This window comes from Triturus cristatus, chromosome 2_1 (assembly GCF_964204655.1).
Source record: "Triturus cristatus chromosome 2_1, aTriCri1.1, whole genome shotgun sequence".
Lineage (NCBI taxonomy): Eukaryota > Metazoa > Chordata > Amphibia > Caudata > Salamandridae > Triturus > Triturus cristatus.
This window is the reverse complement of record NC_140581.1, coordinates 177596940-177614785: the sequence shown is the minus strand read 5'-3', so window position 1 is coordinate 177614785 and position 17846 is coordinate 177596940. Positions and strand designations below refer to the sequence as shown.

General features: G+C 48.6%; 1 protein-coding gene across 2 annotated transcripts in view; it reads right to left on the bottom strand.

The window, feature by feature from the left end:
* The window catches only part of KATNAL2 (katanin catalytic subunit A1 like 2), a 296166-nt gene that overhangs the window by 196524 nt on the left and 81796 nt on the right, over positions 1–17846 (bottom strand). For both annotated transcript variants that reach the window (XM_085629413.1, XM_085629423.1), the window contains exons 3-4: positions 16483–16649; positions 3952–3997 (exon numbers count right to left, since the gene is read on the bottom strand). In XM_085629413.1, coding sequence (XP_085485539.1) covers positions 3952–3997; positions 16483–16649 — 213 coding nt within the window. The remainder of the gene's footprint in view (positions 1–3951; positions 3998–16482; positions 16650–17846) is intronic.

Sequence of the window (17846 nt, the reverse complement as noted above, 5' to 3'; positions counted from 1 at the left end):
GATGCAACACTTTCAACACAAAGTACCTTGGATGCGTCATGGTCACAAACAAAAACTGCTGCAGGGAAGGTGATGTGTCAGTTCCTTACGCCTAGGGAAGGTTTTGAGTCGGTTTTTTACTTCAGGGGAGGTCATGCTTCGGTGCCTTACTGCCACGCAGGGGCAGTGATGTGTCGGTTCCTTACTGAAGGAGAGATGATGTGTCGGTTTCTTACTGTGCGGGGAGGTGAAGCGTCAGTTTCTTATGGCATCCCCGGCGGTCTTGCAGACGCCCAGGTGTGATGCGTGATGATCAAGGATAGGCCTGTACTCAAATCGGCGGTGGTGACAACTCTGCGTTGGTCTCTCCAACCGCGATCTCACGATGCGTTGGTTCTTGAAGCCGCACTGCAGGGCCTGCGCCGGAACCGGTGCGGTGATCTCAGACTCAGGAGATTGGTGCACAGGATTTGGCGTGCGGCAATTTCTCGAGCTGCAGGCAGGTGCTGCGTCGATTTCTTCAGCGATGCGTCGAAAACAGGTGCAGATGAGTTGCGCTTCTTGAAGTTGCATTTCTTTACCAGTCCCCAACAGCAGGAACTACCTCCAGAAGGCACCTCTTGGCAGGTCAGAACTCCCAGCAAGGCGGTTCAGGGGAGCTGGTGGTAAAGTCTTTGTATCTCTGAGACATCAAAACAGGAGGAAAGCCCTTGGAGATCTTCCTCAAGCAGGAGACACAGCACACAGCAAAGTCTTTATCCTCTCCTTAGCAGAAACAGCCACAGCAGCCCAACACCAAACAGCACACAACAAAGGGGCAGTACTTCTTCTTTAGCTTTCCCAGCTCTTTTCCTTGGCAGAGGTTTCTCTTGAATTCAAGAAGTAATCTAAAAGTCTGGGGTTTGGGCCCCACTTTTTATACAGCATTTGTCATTATTCTCGGGTGTCAAAGAGGCCCTGTGCTCAGTCAAAACCAGTTCTGTCCCTCTGGTGCAGTTTCCCAGCCGGTGGCGGAGACAGCATTGTGTAAGGCAGACCAGGCCCATTCAGGTGAGAGGAAATCTCCTCCCCCTATTCTAAATGCAGCCCAGGTCTATTCAGCCCAGCCCTGAGTCAGCCACTGGGGGCTTTTAGGTGCGTCATGCCTTTACTGGATGTCTACAGTGAATGCACATCCCCAGCCCCTGTCACTCCAAAGCCAGACAGTCAATCCACAACCCAGCAGAGGCACACAGGACGGCTAAGCAAACCTATTTCTAAAAGTGGTATTTTAAAACACAGAATGTAAATATCATCTTTACTAAAAGAAGCATCGCTAAATTCTGAGTTCAGGTATGCTACACTTCACCTTCCTATCTTGTCCCAATGGGAAGTTATATGTATAAGATGTTATAAATAAACTCCCATTTTATCCTATTGGACAGATAGCCTTTCAATAACGAAAAACAAAATTCACTGTAGTTCACTATCATGACATGTTACACACAGCAGTACATCTCCTACCTTTCACATACACTGCACCCTGCCCACAGGGGTACCTTGGGCCTACCTTAGGGGTGACTCACGTGTAAGAAAAGAGAGGGTTAGGGCTTGGCAAGTGGATGCACTTGCCAGGTCGACTTGGCAGTACCAGACTGTGCATAGGCACTGCAATGGCAGGCCTGAGACCCTTTTGCAATGCTGCTTGTGTGGGTGGCACAATCAGTGCTGCAAGCCCACTAGCAGCATTTGGTTTACAGGCCCTGGGCACACACAGTGCACTGTACTAGGGACTTAACAGTAAACCAAATAAGCCAATTATGGAAACACTAATCCATGACAACATTTTACAGAGGAGGCACTTCCACTTTGGCACTGAACAGCTGTGGCAAAGTGCACAAAGCATCTAAACCAGCATAAACGAAGTCCAACACACAGTAAAAACAGAGGAGGCAAAGGCAAAATACAAGGGAAACCTACGCCAAGGATGCCAGGTCTAACATCTGTTTTTTTAATGTTTTTTGCAAAACTTTATTGTTCAAGCAGCTGCGGGTCCTCAATCTAAACAAAAACATTGGTTAAAGGCAAAAATGTGGTTTTGGTCTCACAAAAGCCCACATTGCCATAGTACTCACCGGTACTTGATGGCACTGAAGGCAACTACTTTGTGTGTTGATGTGCTCCTTGTGAAAGGGTAGCAAGCCGTAACCCATAGTGAAGTCAGCCAATGGCTGAAGTGGGCTGCCACACTGCCCCTTGATGCATGCTGGAGTGGGTGGAAGACAAATGTGAATGACAGAACCACAAACTAACAGATGAAGTCTGGCTTTTACACACATAATGTTAGGAAAATCAAAAGGTGTTGGCCAACACAGACTTTAAAAAGCCAGTCAGTCTGGCATTGGCTGCAAATCTATTTCCTTTGGCACAGATAGCAAGAAAGAAGAAAATAAGGAAAGAACGAAAGAAAGACTAGACTAAATGATAGTGAGGATTGACTCCCACGCAATCCTCCCGCAGTACAAATAATCTGTCAAATTGTTCATTGATTGTACTATCTTGTGGAATGACCTCATGGTGTTTTTGCTTGCTACCTGCATAAAAACTTGGTGCAATCATATCAAATTCAAAGAAAATCAATAAAATATGAAGAAGGAAAGGAGGAAGGAAGGAAAGAAAGAAAGAGAAAGGTAAGAACAAAAATGGAAAGCATGAAAGAAGGAAAGAAAGAAAGAAAGAAAGAAAGAACGAGAGCGAAAGATGAGAACAGGCATGTAAAGCATGAAGGAAGTAAGGAAAGAAAGAAAGAGAAAAAGGTAAGAACAAAAGTGGAAGGCAAAAAAAAGGAAAGAAAGAAAGACAAAAAGAAGGAATGACAGACAGTGTTGCCAAGTCAGAGCACCCTCATGAGCTTATATTCCAAGTTAATGTGAGATGCTGGCATTGTGTAAAAAGGCAACAGTCCGATGAATAAATACTACTTCAAAATGAATTTACAACCACATGGACAGGAGTCAGGAACTGATAAAGCTGGAATGTGCCTTGTGCTCTGATCTGTTGAAAGCGTCTAACTAACACATCAGGCTCTACAAACAAAGGCATAATACAAAACAAAAGAATAAAGTAATAATAAAGTAAAACTAAAGCCAGAGAGGCACTGAGGGGAACTACCTTGCATGTGGATGTGCTCCTTGTGAAAGGGCTAAATGCAGTCACTCATAGTAAAGTTAGCCAGTGGTAGAAGTAGTCTGCCACATTGCCCCATGCTGTATGCGGTAGTGGGCGCAAGACACGAATACACTGAAACAGACCAATGGATGAAGGGAGGCGGCTGAAAGCCCTTTTATGTAAATATATCATACATATCATTTTAGTAACATCAAAATGTTTTGGCTAAGGCTAGACCTAAAATGGGGTACTTGGAGACTTGATGCTTCCCTTCTGTTCCATGCCAAACCTATAGTTCGAGTGTGCGAAAATACATTTGCTTTTGTCAATCTGCAATCTGAGGAACACAGAGAGTCATCCCATGTCAGAAGCCGTGTGCCTGGGGAAGACTTTGGTGAGAATAACTCTATAGAGATGGAGGGTAGGTTAAATTATTCCCAGGCCAATAAGGGATATGTTTTGTGTTGTATAATTAGAATGAAACCACACATTTCCCGCCGTGCATGAAAAAAGAATAATCTATTTGATATCTGTGCACTTTTTTCATACCTCCATTAAAAGGCAGAAGCCAGTGAAATTGCTCGAATATTTCCTCAACTGCATACAATGGGGATAGTTCTGCTTGTCTGTGTATGCTACTTGTTTTTGTTTTTATTATGGGGGAATTCTTTCCAGTTAGCATGAGAAAAATAATAAAAATGTTTCACAAACACCATTGCCAAAGGGTTGTGCTGATGCAAATGGCTTGTCGCAAAAACAAATTCTAAGAAGGGGGCTAACGTGGGGATTGGAAACACTGACCACATGGACAAAAGGAAACATTACCTCCTCAGTTTTCCTCCACTTTTTGGACCCGTGAGCAATTTATTTTCTGCAGAGAGAAATTAAAGTTGAAAAGAGAAACGATTAACAGTCATCAAAGAAAACATTTTTCTTTCTACCATGCTCCATAATAAAACAAACACCCTTATTACATTTTCTTATGAACAATATTCCTATCATAATATTTCCGAATGTGGGACACTATACTAAAGTTAGGTGAGCAGCAGAGAGTACAGGTGAAGATCCACATACTCTTAAAGAGATATCTGCAGCCATTATGGATGAGATCTCCAATGACCAGCAACACCAACCCACAGAAGCTCCTGCGGCGGCCATCTTAAGTCTCTCCCACTATGCCTGTGTTTACTGTCTAAAGCCAGCGACTGTTTATAACGATGTGTAGGAGCAGATTGCCTGGAATTCTGGTGAGATTGCACAGAGGAGAACACATACATCTTGGAGGGAACTGATAAAAGCAATAGCAACATAAGTCAAGAAAGAATTCCACTATGCTTTTTATTCCAGACATGTGTGTACTAATTGCAGACTGTGGTAAACTCCTGTTGAGCTTGGTTTTAAATAGCTCAAGGAAAATTACTCAAGAAGCCGTTAGGCAAACAAAATACCTCAATGGCTTCTGTCCTCAATAATGACTAAGATGTGCCCAATGGTTTGAAGCAACCTAGCTCGATCCCTTTTCCAAATAGCAGGATTACTTTCCAGTTTTGGCTATTCCTTTCATTCAAAATGATAAACATCAGAAGAGGGTACCAATCACGACATGCTAGTTTCAAGTTCCCTTGACCCAGAAAAAATAAAAATCTTGAGTTATAAGCTGCAGTGCCTTGATGCTTATTGCAATGTATGACAGAACTATGTTTGCATCCTGATCAATGCACTGAACCAGACGGCAAATGTATGAGCTGAAACTTGATTGTGAGTGACAAAATAATAAGAAACTAGAGATTTTTTAAAGTATGTCATTATAGGGTGCAAGTAAAGTTTTGATTATCCACCATTGGGCAAGAAGCTTCATACACAAAAATGTGGTGAAGTGGACCTATAGAAGGACGACTTTACTGATACACAGACGGCAACAATAATGTACAGGAAATGTGGTTTATGAAATTGCTAAGAGGTCGATAAGGGGGGTGGGAAGAAAGCCATATAAAACAAGCATTGGCATAGCCAATAGGTCTCGCCTCTGGGACCTTATATGTGTTTAGCCATGCAACAGTTGCATAACTAAATACTTATAAGGTCCCAAAAGCGAGACCTATTGGCTATGCCGCAAAAGTGAAAGGGATCACGATCAAACATCAAAGCGGCCGTGCGGCCGCGAAAGTGAAAGTAATCGCGGTAAAGCGCGGTAAAGCGCGGCGCGCGCGCCTGCACACATGCACTGTAGCTCTAGGCTGGCCTGGTAGCACTTTTTGGAGCTCTCTCAATAAGTCTCGCCAGACCAGCGCATGCGCTGGGTCAGGCGAGACCTAAAAAGGGGTTGGGGTCAGAAAAGCTGTTGTGACCATTTAAGACAAGCTGCGTAGGTAAGCCACCCCACCCCCTTTTCTGACTTTTTTGGGACTATTTTTCCCCTGCTATTTAGTGGACTTTCTATCCCAAGGAGGCAGATTTTGGGAAAACACCCTCAATCCACCCCTAGTCGGGCAGAACAACTGATGCACCCTTTGTGAGATTGGGGTAAGGCACGATGTCTGGGCAAGCGGCCCCACTCACCCAAGTATTGCGCTGTGCTCCCACCCCAGAAGAGGTGCTGTCGCGTGGTCGCTGGAGAGGAGGAGGGGACGGAACGAACTTTTAGTGACTTTGCCTTTCCACCATCTCTGCAGGACGCCCGTGGCCCCTTTAATTCGGCCTGGCTTGCTGCGGAGGCCGACACGCCCCTCCTGACGTCACCCCAGGCGCACCAATCCGCTTTGAGCAGCGCACGTAAGGAGGAAGTGTTCGAAGGGACCGGCGCGCAAGCCCACGGAGGAGAGGAGATCGGACAGCGAGTGGAGACGGAGAGCGAGGAGACACACGGAAGGAGAGTCGAGGAGAGCGAGGACGCGGATGGAGCGAGAGTCGAGGAGAGAGAGGAAGCACACGGAGGAAGAGTCGGGAGAACCGGGAACGGAGGAGACGACTACCCCCACAACGAGAAGGACGGAGTGCCTGGAGGCCAACGACACGGCGTCTCGCCCTGCCACGCACCCACGGGAGGAGCGTGGCTGGGAAAGGTACGGGGTCGAATCCTGGGTTTTCTTTCACCTAGGTGAGGGACCGGGTAAAGTAACAGGGAGGTCACGGGGGTGGTTCTGAGGGGGCTGGTTAACAGGGCATTATCCCAGTATCACCTCACCAGGACCAAAGGTAGCATTGTTGGTGGCGGACCCCCGGTGACCCATCACTCCTTTCCCCCCCTTCACTATCAAAACCGGTGAACAGTGATCTAAGAGTGGTCTTTCTCTTCCTTGCATGAACGCCGGAGTCATCCCATCGGACCTAGAACCCCCGAAGAAGGTGGAACAGAAACCAAGAAGGAGGAGAGGGACAGTTATTCACTTGTGTACTGCACTGTGATCATTAAACACGTTTACAGCTCTTGATCTGGACTAGTGGTCTTCATTGTTCCACGCACGGGGCCACTCCCCACCATCACAAGTGGCGAGCCAGATAGGAGTATTTAGTGCGAGCCCCACCGATACAGGATGGACACGCTCAGTCACCAGATGAAGGAGAGCCAGGCCAAAATGGAATGGGCCATCGAACGCACCACCTCCCAGGCGGAAGCCGATCGGGCCGTGTTCAGCTCGGCTATTCAGAACCAAGCCGATAATCTAGTGAAATTGGCCGAAGGACAGGGACTCATCATGGCTTCGCTAGGGCAAACTAGAGCAGCCGCCCCTCCGGGAGCGGTGGTCCCCCTTCAGAAGTTTACGCCAGGAGAAGATCCGTTGGCATTCTTTTTGAATTTCGAAAGAGCAGCCCGGGCTAGTGCCTGGGCTGGAGAAAGATGGCCTTTCTACCTGGCGCCTTTGTTGGTGGGTGAAGCTCAAGCGGCCTACCAAACCGTGAATAAAGATGGAACCGCCACCTATGCGCTGGTAAAGCAGTATATACTGGATAGGTTGGGAGTGGATGATGAGACACACAGGCTACGATTTCGACAAGAACGCGGGGCCCCTGGGGACATACCCAAACTCTCTTTTTCAAACTCAAAGAGGCGGCTGATTTATGGCTGAAACCCCAGGAGTCCAGCATGGAGGACGTGATGAAAAAAATCTACCTCGAACAATTCCTTGAGTCTCTCCCCTATGCCAGCCAGCGATGGCTGAAGCAACACGCCGGTTTGACTCTGGAACAGGCTGTAGAAATGGCCACATCGTACGCCAGAGCGCAAGGCCGACCCACCCCAAGAGAGCCAGAACGCCACGCTCGACCTGTTGTCCCCGGAAAAGGAGAAAGAAAACCCTCTAAGCCTGTCTTTGAGTCAGTACGACCACGAGGAGTCCGGCCAGATCCCCCCCCTTTTTCAGGCCCTCAGTGTTATGAATGTGGGGAGTGGGGACATATAGCCAGGTTTTGCAGGAAGAAGAGGGAGAAAGAGGAGGAACCTATGGACGTGAGCTACTTGCCCCACTCCCTTCTTTTCGCTCAGGAAACAGGACCGGTGTTCTATGTGAGTGTAACCATACAGGGAAAAGGGGTACGGGCCCTGCTAGACTCCGGTTGCAAACATTCCGTAGTCAGGCAGGATCTTATTCCACCCTCATGGATCCTACCTGGCAGGAGGGTGGGCATTCGTTGTGTTCACGGGGACGTAAGGGAATATCCTCTGGCTGCAATCAGCCTACAAACCCACACCGGGGCCACCATGGACGCCATAGTAGGGGTCCTCACAAACCTTCCCGAACCACTCATTATAGGAACTGACAATCCATGCTTTACGTCCATGATGAGCGAAGCCCTCATGTCCCCCAAACCTTGTCGTGTCTCCCTATTGACGTCCGAACCCTGGGCCAGGGATACCCACTTTCGAACAGCCCAATTAAACGATGCCAGTCTTATCAATGCCTGGAACAAAGCCCGAGCCGACCAAGACCCCTCAACCAGAGTGTATCCCATGTTTGTTGAACAAAACGGTCTCCTATACCGTTTGGCGAAAGCAGACGCGACACCTCAACTTATTGTTCCCTCAGACTTTAGGGATCAGATACTTTTCTTTGCACATGCCCATCTTATGGCGGGTCACGTTGGGGCCGAAAAAACAGGGCAGAGCATTCTTCAGCACTTCTTCTGGCCGGGTGTATATGCCCAAATACAGAGGTACTGTCAGGAATGTCAGATATGCCAACGAAGAAACCCTTACGTCCCACCTGCGGTCCCCCTGCAACCCATGCCCATCATAGGCAATCCATTTGACAGAATAGGCATGGACCTCATAGGACCCCTACCCAAGTCAAGTAGAGGACATCAATACGCCCTTGTCCTGGTTGATTACGCCACCCGTTACCCAGAGGCCTTTCCCCTTAGAGCAGCCACTTCCGCCGTCATAGCGCAGCGTCTGGTTGAGGTGTTTTCACAAATGGGTTTCCCCAGAGAAATAGTCACAGACCAAGGGACCCCGTTTGTGTCCAACTTAATGAAACAGGTATGCCAACAGTTACGAATCAAACATATAAAGACCTCGGTGTACCACCCCCAGACAGATGGCTTAGTTGAGCGATACAACGGAAGTCTTAAACTGACCCTGAAGAAACTTCTGTCTGGGGATGGAAAGAACTGGGACCAGCTCTTGCCGTTGGCTTTGTTTGTTTTAAGGAGCCAGACCCAATCCAGCCTAGGTGTCTCCCCCTTTGAGCTTCTCTTTCGCAGGAAACCTAGAACCTTGCTGGAAATAACCAAAGACAGCTGGGAAAAAGAAGGGAAACAGGAAGCTGAGGCCTTGTTAGACTATACTCGCCAGTTGCAGTCCCGACTACACAAGTTGAGGACCCTAGCCCACGACCATTTGGCCATCGCCCAAACAAAACAGAAATACTTCTATGATAAGGGGAAGAAGTGGAGAGAGCTCGATGTAGGTGACTGGGTCCTGGTGTTATTACCCACCTCCACACAAAAGATAAAAAAGGAGTGGCAGGGTCCCTTCCGGATAATTAAGAAGATAGGGAGAACCACTTATGTCCTACAGATGACAAAAACCAAAACACAAATATATCATATCAATATACTGAAGAAGTGGTTAGGAAAACCTCCACAACCATCACAAAACGTTTCTGTCACCTTGCCCCTGGTACATACCGTCAAGGACGTCCCTATCAATCCTGAGCTCTCTACAACCCAGCGGGAAGAAACACTGTCCCTTCTTCTCAGGTTCTCGGAGGTGTTCTCCGATCAACCAGGGAGAACCCACTTAGCAGAACACACCATCCCTACCCCACCCGGGGTTATTGTAAAGCAAAAACCGTACAGGATACCGGAAGCCCGAAGAGTGGCCTTTCAAGCAGAAATACAACAAATGCTCAAAACTGGAGTGATCACGCCTTCCCATAGCAACTGGTGCTCCCCAGTGGTTTTGGTGCCAAAACCGGATGGAAGTATCCGGTTTTGCATAGACTTTAGGGCCGTTAATAAAGTTTCCAAGCAGGATGCTTACCCGCTTCCCCGCGTTGACGAACTGGTGGAACGCCTTGGTGAGGCCAAATACATAACAACTATCGACCTCACCAAGGGCTATTGGCAGATTCCCCTAGCCCCGGCAGACCAAGTGAAAACCACCTTTTCCACCCCCTCTGGTCATTACCAATTCACCGTACTGCCTTTTGGGCTACACGGTGCTCCGGCCACTTTTCAAAGGGCTATGGATACCCTCCTTTCCACACATCTCCCCTATGCATCCGCCTATCTGGATGACATAGTGGTCTTCAGTAAGACCTGGACCGAGCACCTTCAACATCTGGCCAACATTCTTGAGAGTATAGGCAAGGCGGGGCTCCACATAAACGCAAAGAAATCCAGAGTGGCTTTTAAACAGGTGAAATATCTAGGATATCTCCTCGGGGATGGCAACATAGAACCCCAAAAAGAAAAAGTGGCAGCCGTTCAGGCCTTACCCTACCCTAAAACCAAAAGAGAACTTCGGGCGTTTCTGGGACTGGTGGGGTACTATAGAAGGTTTATCTCCCAATTCGCAACCCTGGCAGGGCCCCTTACGGATCTTCTCCGTAAGTCTCATGCCTCTCCCCGGTTAAGGGCTCCCACCGACCAGGAAGCTGCTGCTTTTCAGTCCCTCAAAAACGCCCTCACCTCCTCCCCTGTATTGGTGACCCCAGACTTCCAGAAACCCTTTATCCTCCAGACTGATGCCTCCGGGGTTGGGATTGGGGCGGTTCTCTCCCAGGAGGACGCTGAGGGATGCGAACGCCCCATCCTATACATCAGCCGAAAGCTGTTTCCACGTGAACAGGCTTATTCCACTGTGGAGAAGGAGTGTTTGGCTGTTCGGTGGGGGGTGGACAAGTTGCGGTACTATCTAGAGGGTAGGCCCTTCACTCTCTTTACGGACCATGCCCCTCTCACTTGGCTCCAGAGGAATAAGGGTCACAATGAGCGCATCCTCCGGTGGTTCCTGGCCTTACAGCCCTATTGCTTTGAAGTGCGTCATCGAAAAGGGATGGACCAGGGAAATGCCGACTTTCTCTCCCGATACCCGATTTCCCCCGATCGGGAAAATCCAGGGGGAGGGATGTGTCGCGTGGTCGCTGGAGAGGAGGAGGGGACGGAACGAACTTTTAGTGACTTTGCCTTTCCACCATCTCTGCAGGACGCCCGTGGCCCCTTTAATTCGGCCTGGCTTGCTGCGGAGGCCAACACGCCCCTCCTGACGTCACCCCAGGCGCACCAATCCGCTTTGAGCAGCGCACGTAAGGAGGAAGTGTTCGAAGGGACCGGCGCGCAAGCCCACGGAGGAGAGGAGATCGGACAGCGAGTGGAGACGGAGAGCGAGGAGACACACGGAAGGAGAGTCGAGGAGAGCGAGGACGCGGACGGAGCGAGAGTCGAGGAGAGAGAGGAAGCACACGGAGGAAGAGTCGGGAGAACCGGGAACGGAGGAGACGACTACCCCCACAACGAGAAGGACTGAGTGCCTGGAGGCCAACGACACGGCGTCTCGCCCTGCCACGCACCCACGGGAGGAGCGTGGCTGGGAAAGGTACGGGGTCGAATCCTGGGTTTTCTTTCACCTAGGGGAGGGACCGGGTAAAGTAACAGGGAGGTCACGGGGGTGGTTCTGAGGGGGCTGGTTAACAGGGCATTATCCCAGTATCACCTCACCAGGACCAAAGGTAGCATTGTTGGTGGCGGACCCCCGGTGACCCATCACTCCTTTCCCCCCCTTCACTATCAAAACCGGTGAACAGTGATCTAAGAGTGGTCTTTCTCTTCCTTGCATGAACGCCGGAGTCATCCCATCGGACCTAGAACCCCCGAAGAAGGTGGAACAGAAACCAAGAAGGAGGAGAGGGACAGTTATTCACTCGTGTACTGCACTGTGATCATTAAACACGTTTACAGCTCTTGATCTGGACTAGTGGTCTTCATTGTTCCACGCACGGGGCCACTCCCCACCATCACAGGTGCCCATTAGAGGAATCCCATGTGCTGTGTCAGCTCAAACTTCGGTAACACTGCAGCTGGCTGCTTGGCATCCCATTCAGAGGTGGATGACTCATTGTAGAACAGTCTGCCAGAGCATGGTACATGTAAAAAATCTCTGTTCTCTGAGGGCCACTGTAGGAGAGTAGGATCTGCCTCTTATGTTGCCCCCACTTTTTTTCTGATGTTTACAAAGGTTTCTGGCTAATGTCTGGCTGGGACCCTGCTAATCAGGGCGCCAGCCTCTCTGTTCTCTCTAAACAACATGGAGTGCATACTAGGTGCACTAGTGATTGGATACTGTGGTGCCTTATGAGTCCCTAGTATATGGTACCTTAGGTACCAAGGGCATAGGTACTTCACAGGCCTACCAGGGGCTGAAGCATGTATTATGCCACCCCTGGGAAGCAGACTAAATTTGACACCACTGGCCTGCTACTGCAGCCTGGGTGAGGTAGTGTTAGCACTCATCACTGAGATATAGGTGCACTATATCTCTCCCTGCACACACATTTAAACCTATTAGTCACCCCTAAGGCAGGCCCTATCAATCCTAAGGGCAGGGTGCTTGGTTTCCATGTGTGGGGGTGCCTCTGCCTGAGCAGGGCCCCTCTGCAGCTCTCAGAGTCCATTCTCTGGGGCCGTTTGTGAATGCGGTCAAACCATATACTCTTAAGTGCATTATAACCTTGCGGTAAATGCTAACTTTGGAATGGCTGCATCAAAACATGCTGTGTTTGATGTCAAACGCTTTGGACTCATACCCCCACACCAGTAACTGGTGTGGGAGTATGATCCCATGCTTCTAGAGGGATAGACATGTACCTACTGCGGAAACACGGTAGAATCCTGAAGAGCCCTGGCATCACAAAATGGATGCCACCAGTCACAGACACTGGGCTGGCCTCCTGTTGATGACCGAAACTCGCAATGGAGGAGACCCAACAATAGGTATCCTGTCACAGGGAGGTGTGACCACCTCCCAGACAGGGTTTAGTGTATTGGGGTTGGGTGGGTGCACTCCTAGAGTGCTTTGAAGTCCTGCACTGGGGGAGCAGTAGGCTCCTCTGTGCATACACCATTTCAAACCGGCTCAGGGGCTACCTGCCCCTGCTCTGACGCGAAACTGTACAATGGGAAGTGGGTGTAGCCACCCACTCCCCTGACCCTCCCATAGGTGGGGTCATAGAGCTAGTCCCTCCCTTTCTTTCAGTATAAGTTAGGGAACCCTTTCCATTGCAAACTAGATATCCCTGGACGACGCTCTGAAGACGAATCCTGGACCTACGACGTTCCATTACCTATGGAAGACGGAATAATCTCCCTTGGAGTCAAGGAGTGGCTCCCCTGCTTGGCAGGCACTCAATCTTGCAATCAACGGTCGCAAACTTTCCCACTCCCGCCGGAGTCCGAAGTCCCTGCAGCCCAGGAAGAGGATTTCCTGACTTCTCTAACCATCGTGAGTCCCCAGTGACGCGGAGTCCAGTGGACCCCATGAGTGACAAGAAACCGCAACCCCTGGGTACCGTGCATTATTTTCAAGTGCAACCCCTTCACGACGTTCTACGAACTTGTGCATTGGACCACGTGTGGTCCAAGCCTCCAGCAGCAATCCCTCCAAAGATCAGAGGCCTACCCCGTCCCGACTGACGGTGGGCCCCTGTTGAGTGAATCCTTCCGAGGCGTCTTCGCGATCCCTTGCCGGTTGGCTTGCGGGTCCCCAGAATACTTTTCTACAGTTGCAAAGGGCTCCCCTGGTTGCTCCAGGACTTCCCTGACTTACCCTCGCTGGGTGAGTCCCTCAGACCTTGCTGGTCTGCACCGCTGACTTTTTATCCTTTCCACGAGACTTGCTGTTACCAAGGCTTGTTGGCTCCAATCTGGTCACTGACACCGCAGTAAGCTGCAGACTTCGTGGGACACGCTGAATCCAGCTCCTGGTCGTCGTCGACGCCTCCTGGACCTCGTGGCTGAAGAGTCAAGACACCCGTGGATCACCTGAAATCACCCGACGACTGTGGGCATCCATCTTCCTTGCCCCGGGTCACTGCCAAGTGACTTTGAACACAGTACCCTCTGCTTTCAGGTCTTCCTTCTTCTAAATCCAGCCTTGGATTCCACCGGACACTTCTTCACAAGCAGCAAGTCTTCTTTGGGTCCCATTGAAAACGACGCCGCGACCCGACACCAAAAGACACCTATGCACCCGGCTTCCCTGGGTGAGGTAACTCCAGCACTACGGTGCTCCTGTGGGTGTTGGCTCTAAAACTACTTACCCTGTAAGTGACTTGCTTGTAGACTCTCCCGAAGTATCCTTCAACTCTAAATTTCCAATCGCGACTTGCTCCATTGAAGTCAATAGGGATTTGCGGCTGTGTTCTCACACTGCATGCGTCTCCCGTGGGTCCTTTACTTACCTGCCTTGGGTGGTTTCGTGAGGCCCCAGTGCTTCTGAAGGCCCTAGGCTTTGTCCCCTCGCAAGTCGTTATCTCCAAGTCTCTTTTTTAGTATATGGTCTGGTACGCCCCTAGGGCGCCAGCCATATTTGTGCTTAACTTATTGTGAAATGTTGATTTGTGCATATGTTCCTGACTTCTAATCTCAAAAAGAGATTAGCAGAGAGTTGTTAGTGTTAAATACATATATATTTGATATATATACCTGTGTGGTGTCCTTTCATTTAGTAATTCAAGAGATTATAAGGTAAAACAATCAAGCTGCTTTCCATTCCTCTAAAGACTTAGCCTGAAGGCTTCTCTCCACAGCTACCACTAGGATAGCTTTCTTTAAAAAAAAATTCTTAAACCTACTACCATAAGAGTCGAATTGTACTGGTGCGAGGTGTCCACTTTAACTAGTGAACAGCATATACCAGGCCAACTTCTCACAGCCACTCTCCTTCAGAAACTCACAGAGGTCTTCCACAGTAGTCACTGCTAATGCTAACATCATGTCAAAGTTGACACCTGGGCCGCATTATACATGCGGTGCATTTTCCTTCATTGCTCTGGGCAAACCTTTCAAAAGGTGTGCAAGCACAATAAAGGAAAATGTGCCGTATTATAATGAATGTGCCGCTCTTAGGGTAGCCGCGTACTTGCGCTGCCCTGGGGGCACCGCATTCATGTGAAAAATGGAGCGGCTGCTTTATAGCCGCTCCGTGTTTTCACAGTGCAGGCGGTAAGCCGCATGCACATTTAAAGAAGATTAGAAATCCCCTTGCAGGTGGGTGCAGTCAATGACTGCAAGGGGATGTCTGAGGGGTCCATCGGACCCCCTTTTTTCCCCCCTCCAGAGGGCTGTTCTCAGGGTGCGCACTGACAAGCACTGTCAGTGCGCCTCTGAGAGCTTCTTTTCTTTGCCTCTGCTCCCGCCTCTGTAATACAGTGCGGGTGCAGAGGCAAAGGGATTCCCTCATTTGCATGGGGCACGCCCCCATGCAAATGAGGGAATGCCCCTTGAAGTTAGCGCTGGCGATTTGTTTGCACCAGCGCTATCGGTATTACAGTAGAGCGGCACAGGCGTCTGCAGCCCCATCTGTAATACTAAAGTGTCCCCGGGCCGCACAAAGCAGGCGCAAACACCGATTGCGCCCCCGGGGCACTTTGTGGAATACGGTCCTAGGTAGGACAGTGGACTCAAGTGGGCCCAGTAGCAAGATGCCCACCTGTAGTTTGCGGGCATCTGTTTATGGGCAGCAAGAATGCGGACAATAGGTTAAAAAAAAACATTGTTATGCCAGAAGTACTTCCTGTATGAGTGGGAGGGGGGTATTATAAGTGATGGTTGCGTGGCTGTAGAATCAGGTTTGCTTGGAGACACATTTAGGCAGCAGGACTAGCACACACACACACACACACACACACACACAAACACACACGTACAACAGGAGTAATCCAAACGTTCTCTTCTTACTTAGCCTGAGATATGTCCTGCTCTGGGTCTGCCTTATGCACCACACCTGGATTCAGCTCCTCTAGCCTAGTCATGGTTCCAGATAATGCAGCATGGCAGACCCTGTGTACACACTGATAGGGTGATTGACAGCACAGGGCTTCTTATACAGGTGGGTGCTAAATTGTGACTGTATTACAAGCCTTCACTGTCAATCACTTTCCAAGTGCAATGTGGGCTCCGCCATTTGTCACAGAGTGTGGATGTACAGTGTTTCACTGGAGAGAGGAAGGTAGTGATTGAAGGCCCCAGTTATCTAACAGATCACGAATGCACTGGTGTGAAGACACACTGTGTATGTGAAATGGAGTTAGCATCAATTACCAACAAATCACACCTGCACACAGTTGGATTTCTTTCTTTCTGCCACTCCACAGTTTTGGGGCTGTGTGGGTTTTGAGTTAGTGCAGCAAGTCAGAATGATGGGGTACATTCATGATGAACCAGAACCTAAAAGCTAACAAGAGATCCCCTGCACATACTGAGACATAAGTGCTATCACCAAATTATCACAGAGGTGAGTAATATGGATCATATTAGTATGGCTAAAAAGGAGATGGTAATGTCATTCAGACAGTAGTTAAACTAAGAGGTGGTTTCAGATAAATGCAAGAAAATTATCCTGAACTATATTTTAACTGATGCTGTTATCACATTTCTACTGTATTAGAAAAAAAGAAAAAAAATACTAAACAATTTTCAAAATGACCACATAATGACTACACAATAAGAAAATAAAATCACGATTATCTAGAAATGTACAACTGTCAACCTTGGGCAACTTTTAAATGTTTACTTTATTGCTCCATTTACATACTTTATTGTTTCATTTAAATATAAGCACCTCTAGAGTTACTCCTTGCAAAACTATAATAGAATAGAATAAAAAGTAATTTGAGAAATGTGACATGGTCTACATACCGCTATCCAACACCTTTTTGGTAACTTTGGGGTATTTCTGGAACTTTATATAATAGTAACTTTCATACTCCATTAATATAGTCTCTAGATCAATATTGTCACAAACTTCAAAGCGTCTTAAACCCATTTTGGTCTCTTGTTCCAGAGCTTGCGCAGTATTGGAATACCTGGAAATTGACAGAAGCAAGCAAACAATTAGAAGAAAGTGGATGAAAAAAATGAAAAGGAGCCAACTATATGCAACATCTTTGCAAGGTGGTGTAATTCGAGAGTTCATATTAGCAGCTATTATGGTAACCAAACAGTAATGACGCCGTGTAACAAAAGAAGCAATAAATGTAATCGGATTTGCTGCTCTAGTTGGGTCCCTTCATTCCTTCTTCCTCTTATAGCCACGTTGCTGGGGACTCAACCAACATTACAAGAGTTCATTTTGTGGCAGCCTCCCTTTTCATCCTAGGAAACTTACAGAGGGATAAACCATTTCCCTCTCCATACAATACTGTAGTTTCCTCCAATCACAATGGGCAGCAGCAGCATCTACAGTCACACCCGCTGCAAGTATCAGCATGCCGCAGCGGGGATATCCCTTAAAATGTTAGTAATCTCGACCATGTTATATTCCACTTATAACGCGCTCGGCTACTCACGAGTATCCCGGCGCGAAACCTGAGGCAGACAGAGTAGATCAGACAAAGAGAAATGTTTTCAGCTTCCTTTTGAAAGCAGCGAGCTCCTGCGTGAGACGAAGATCAGGGGGGAGGGCATTCCAGGCCCTGCTGGCCTTTACCACCAGAGAACAACCTCCAATCCTCTGAAGTCTAAATCTAGGAACTAGGGCCAGGCCCATAGAAGCCGAGCGCAAGGCCCGAGCGGGGGCATAAAAAGAGAAGCGTTGCTGGAGGTAGAGGGGACCCTGACCATGAAGAGCGCGATGACCATGACCAATTCGCTGCAGCTCTAAGGACTTGTCTCATTATTGTTAAAGGGTGGGTACAGGCCAAGCGGTTAAAACTCATTGCAAACTAGACTGACTTTGGCTGAAGACGACAGGGAAGACCTGTAGACCCCCTTACTGACATACACACACTGTTGGCTTACACTTCTGGGGCTATGCCATACTATAGTTAGCAACCTGGGGATTATTTTGAAGGGGGAACCAATTTTAACAAAGTGAAATAAATCACATAAGAACCAAGGGGCAAGAAGGGAGACCACAGTATAAGTAGAGTAAGGAAAAGGTATTTATACAATGGTTCAAGTAGTTAAAGAAGCACTACAATACATTCAATTGTAAAATGACCTAAGCACACAACGTACAAAACTGAACGGGCTGGTGAATAGTGAGCGACGCAGTGATACAG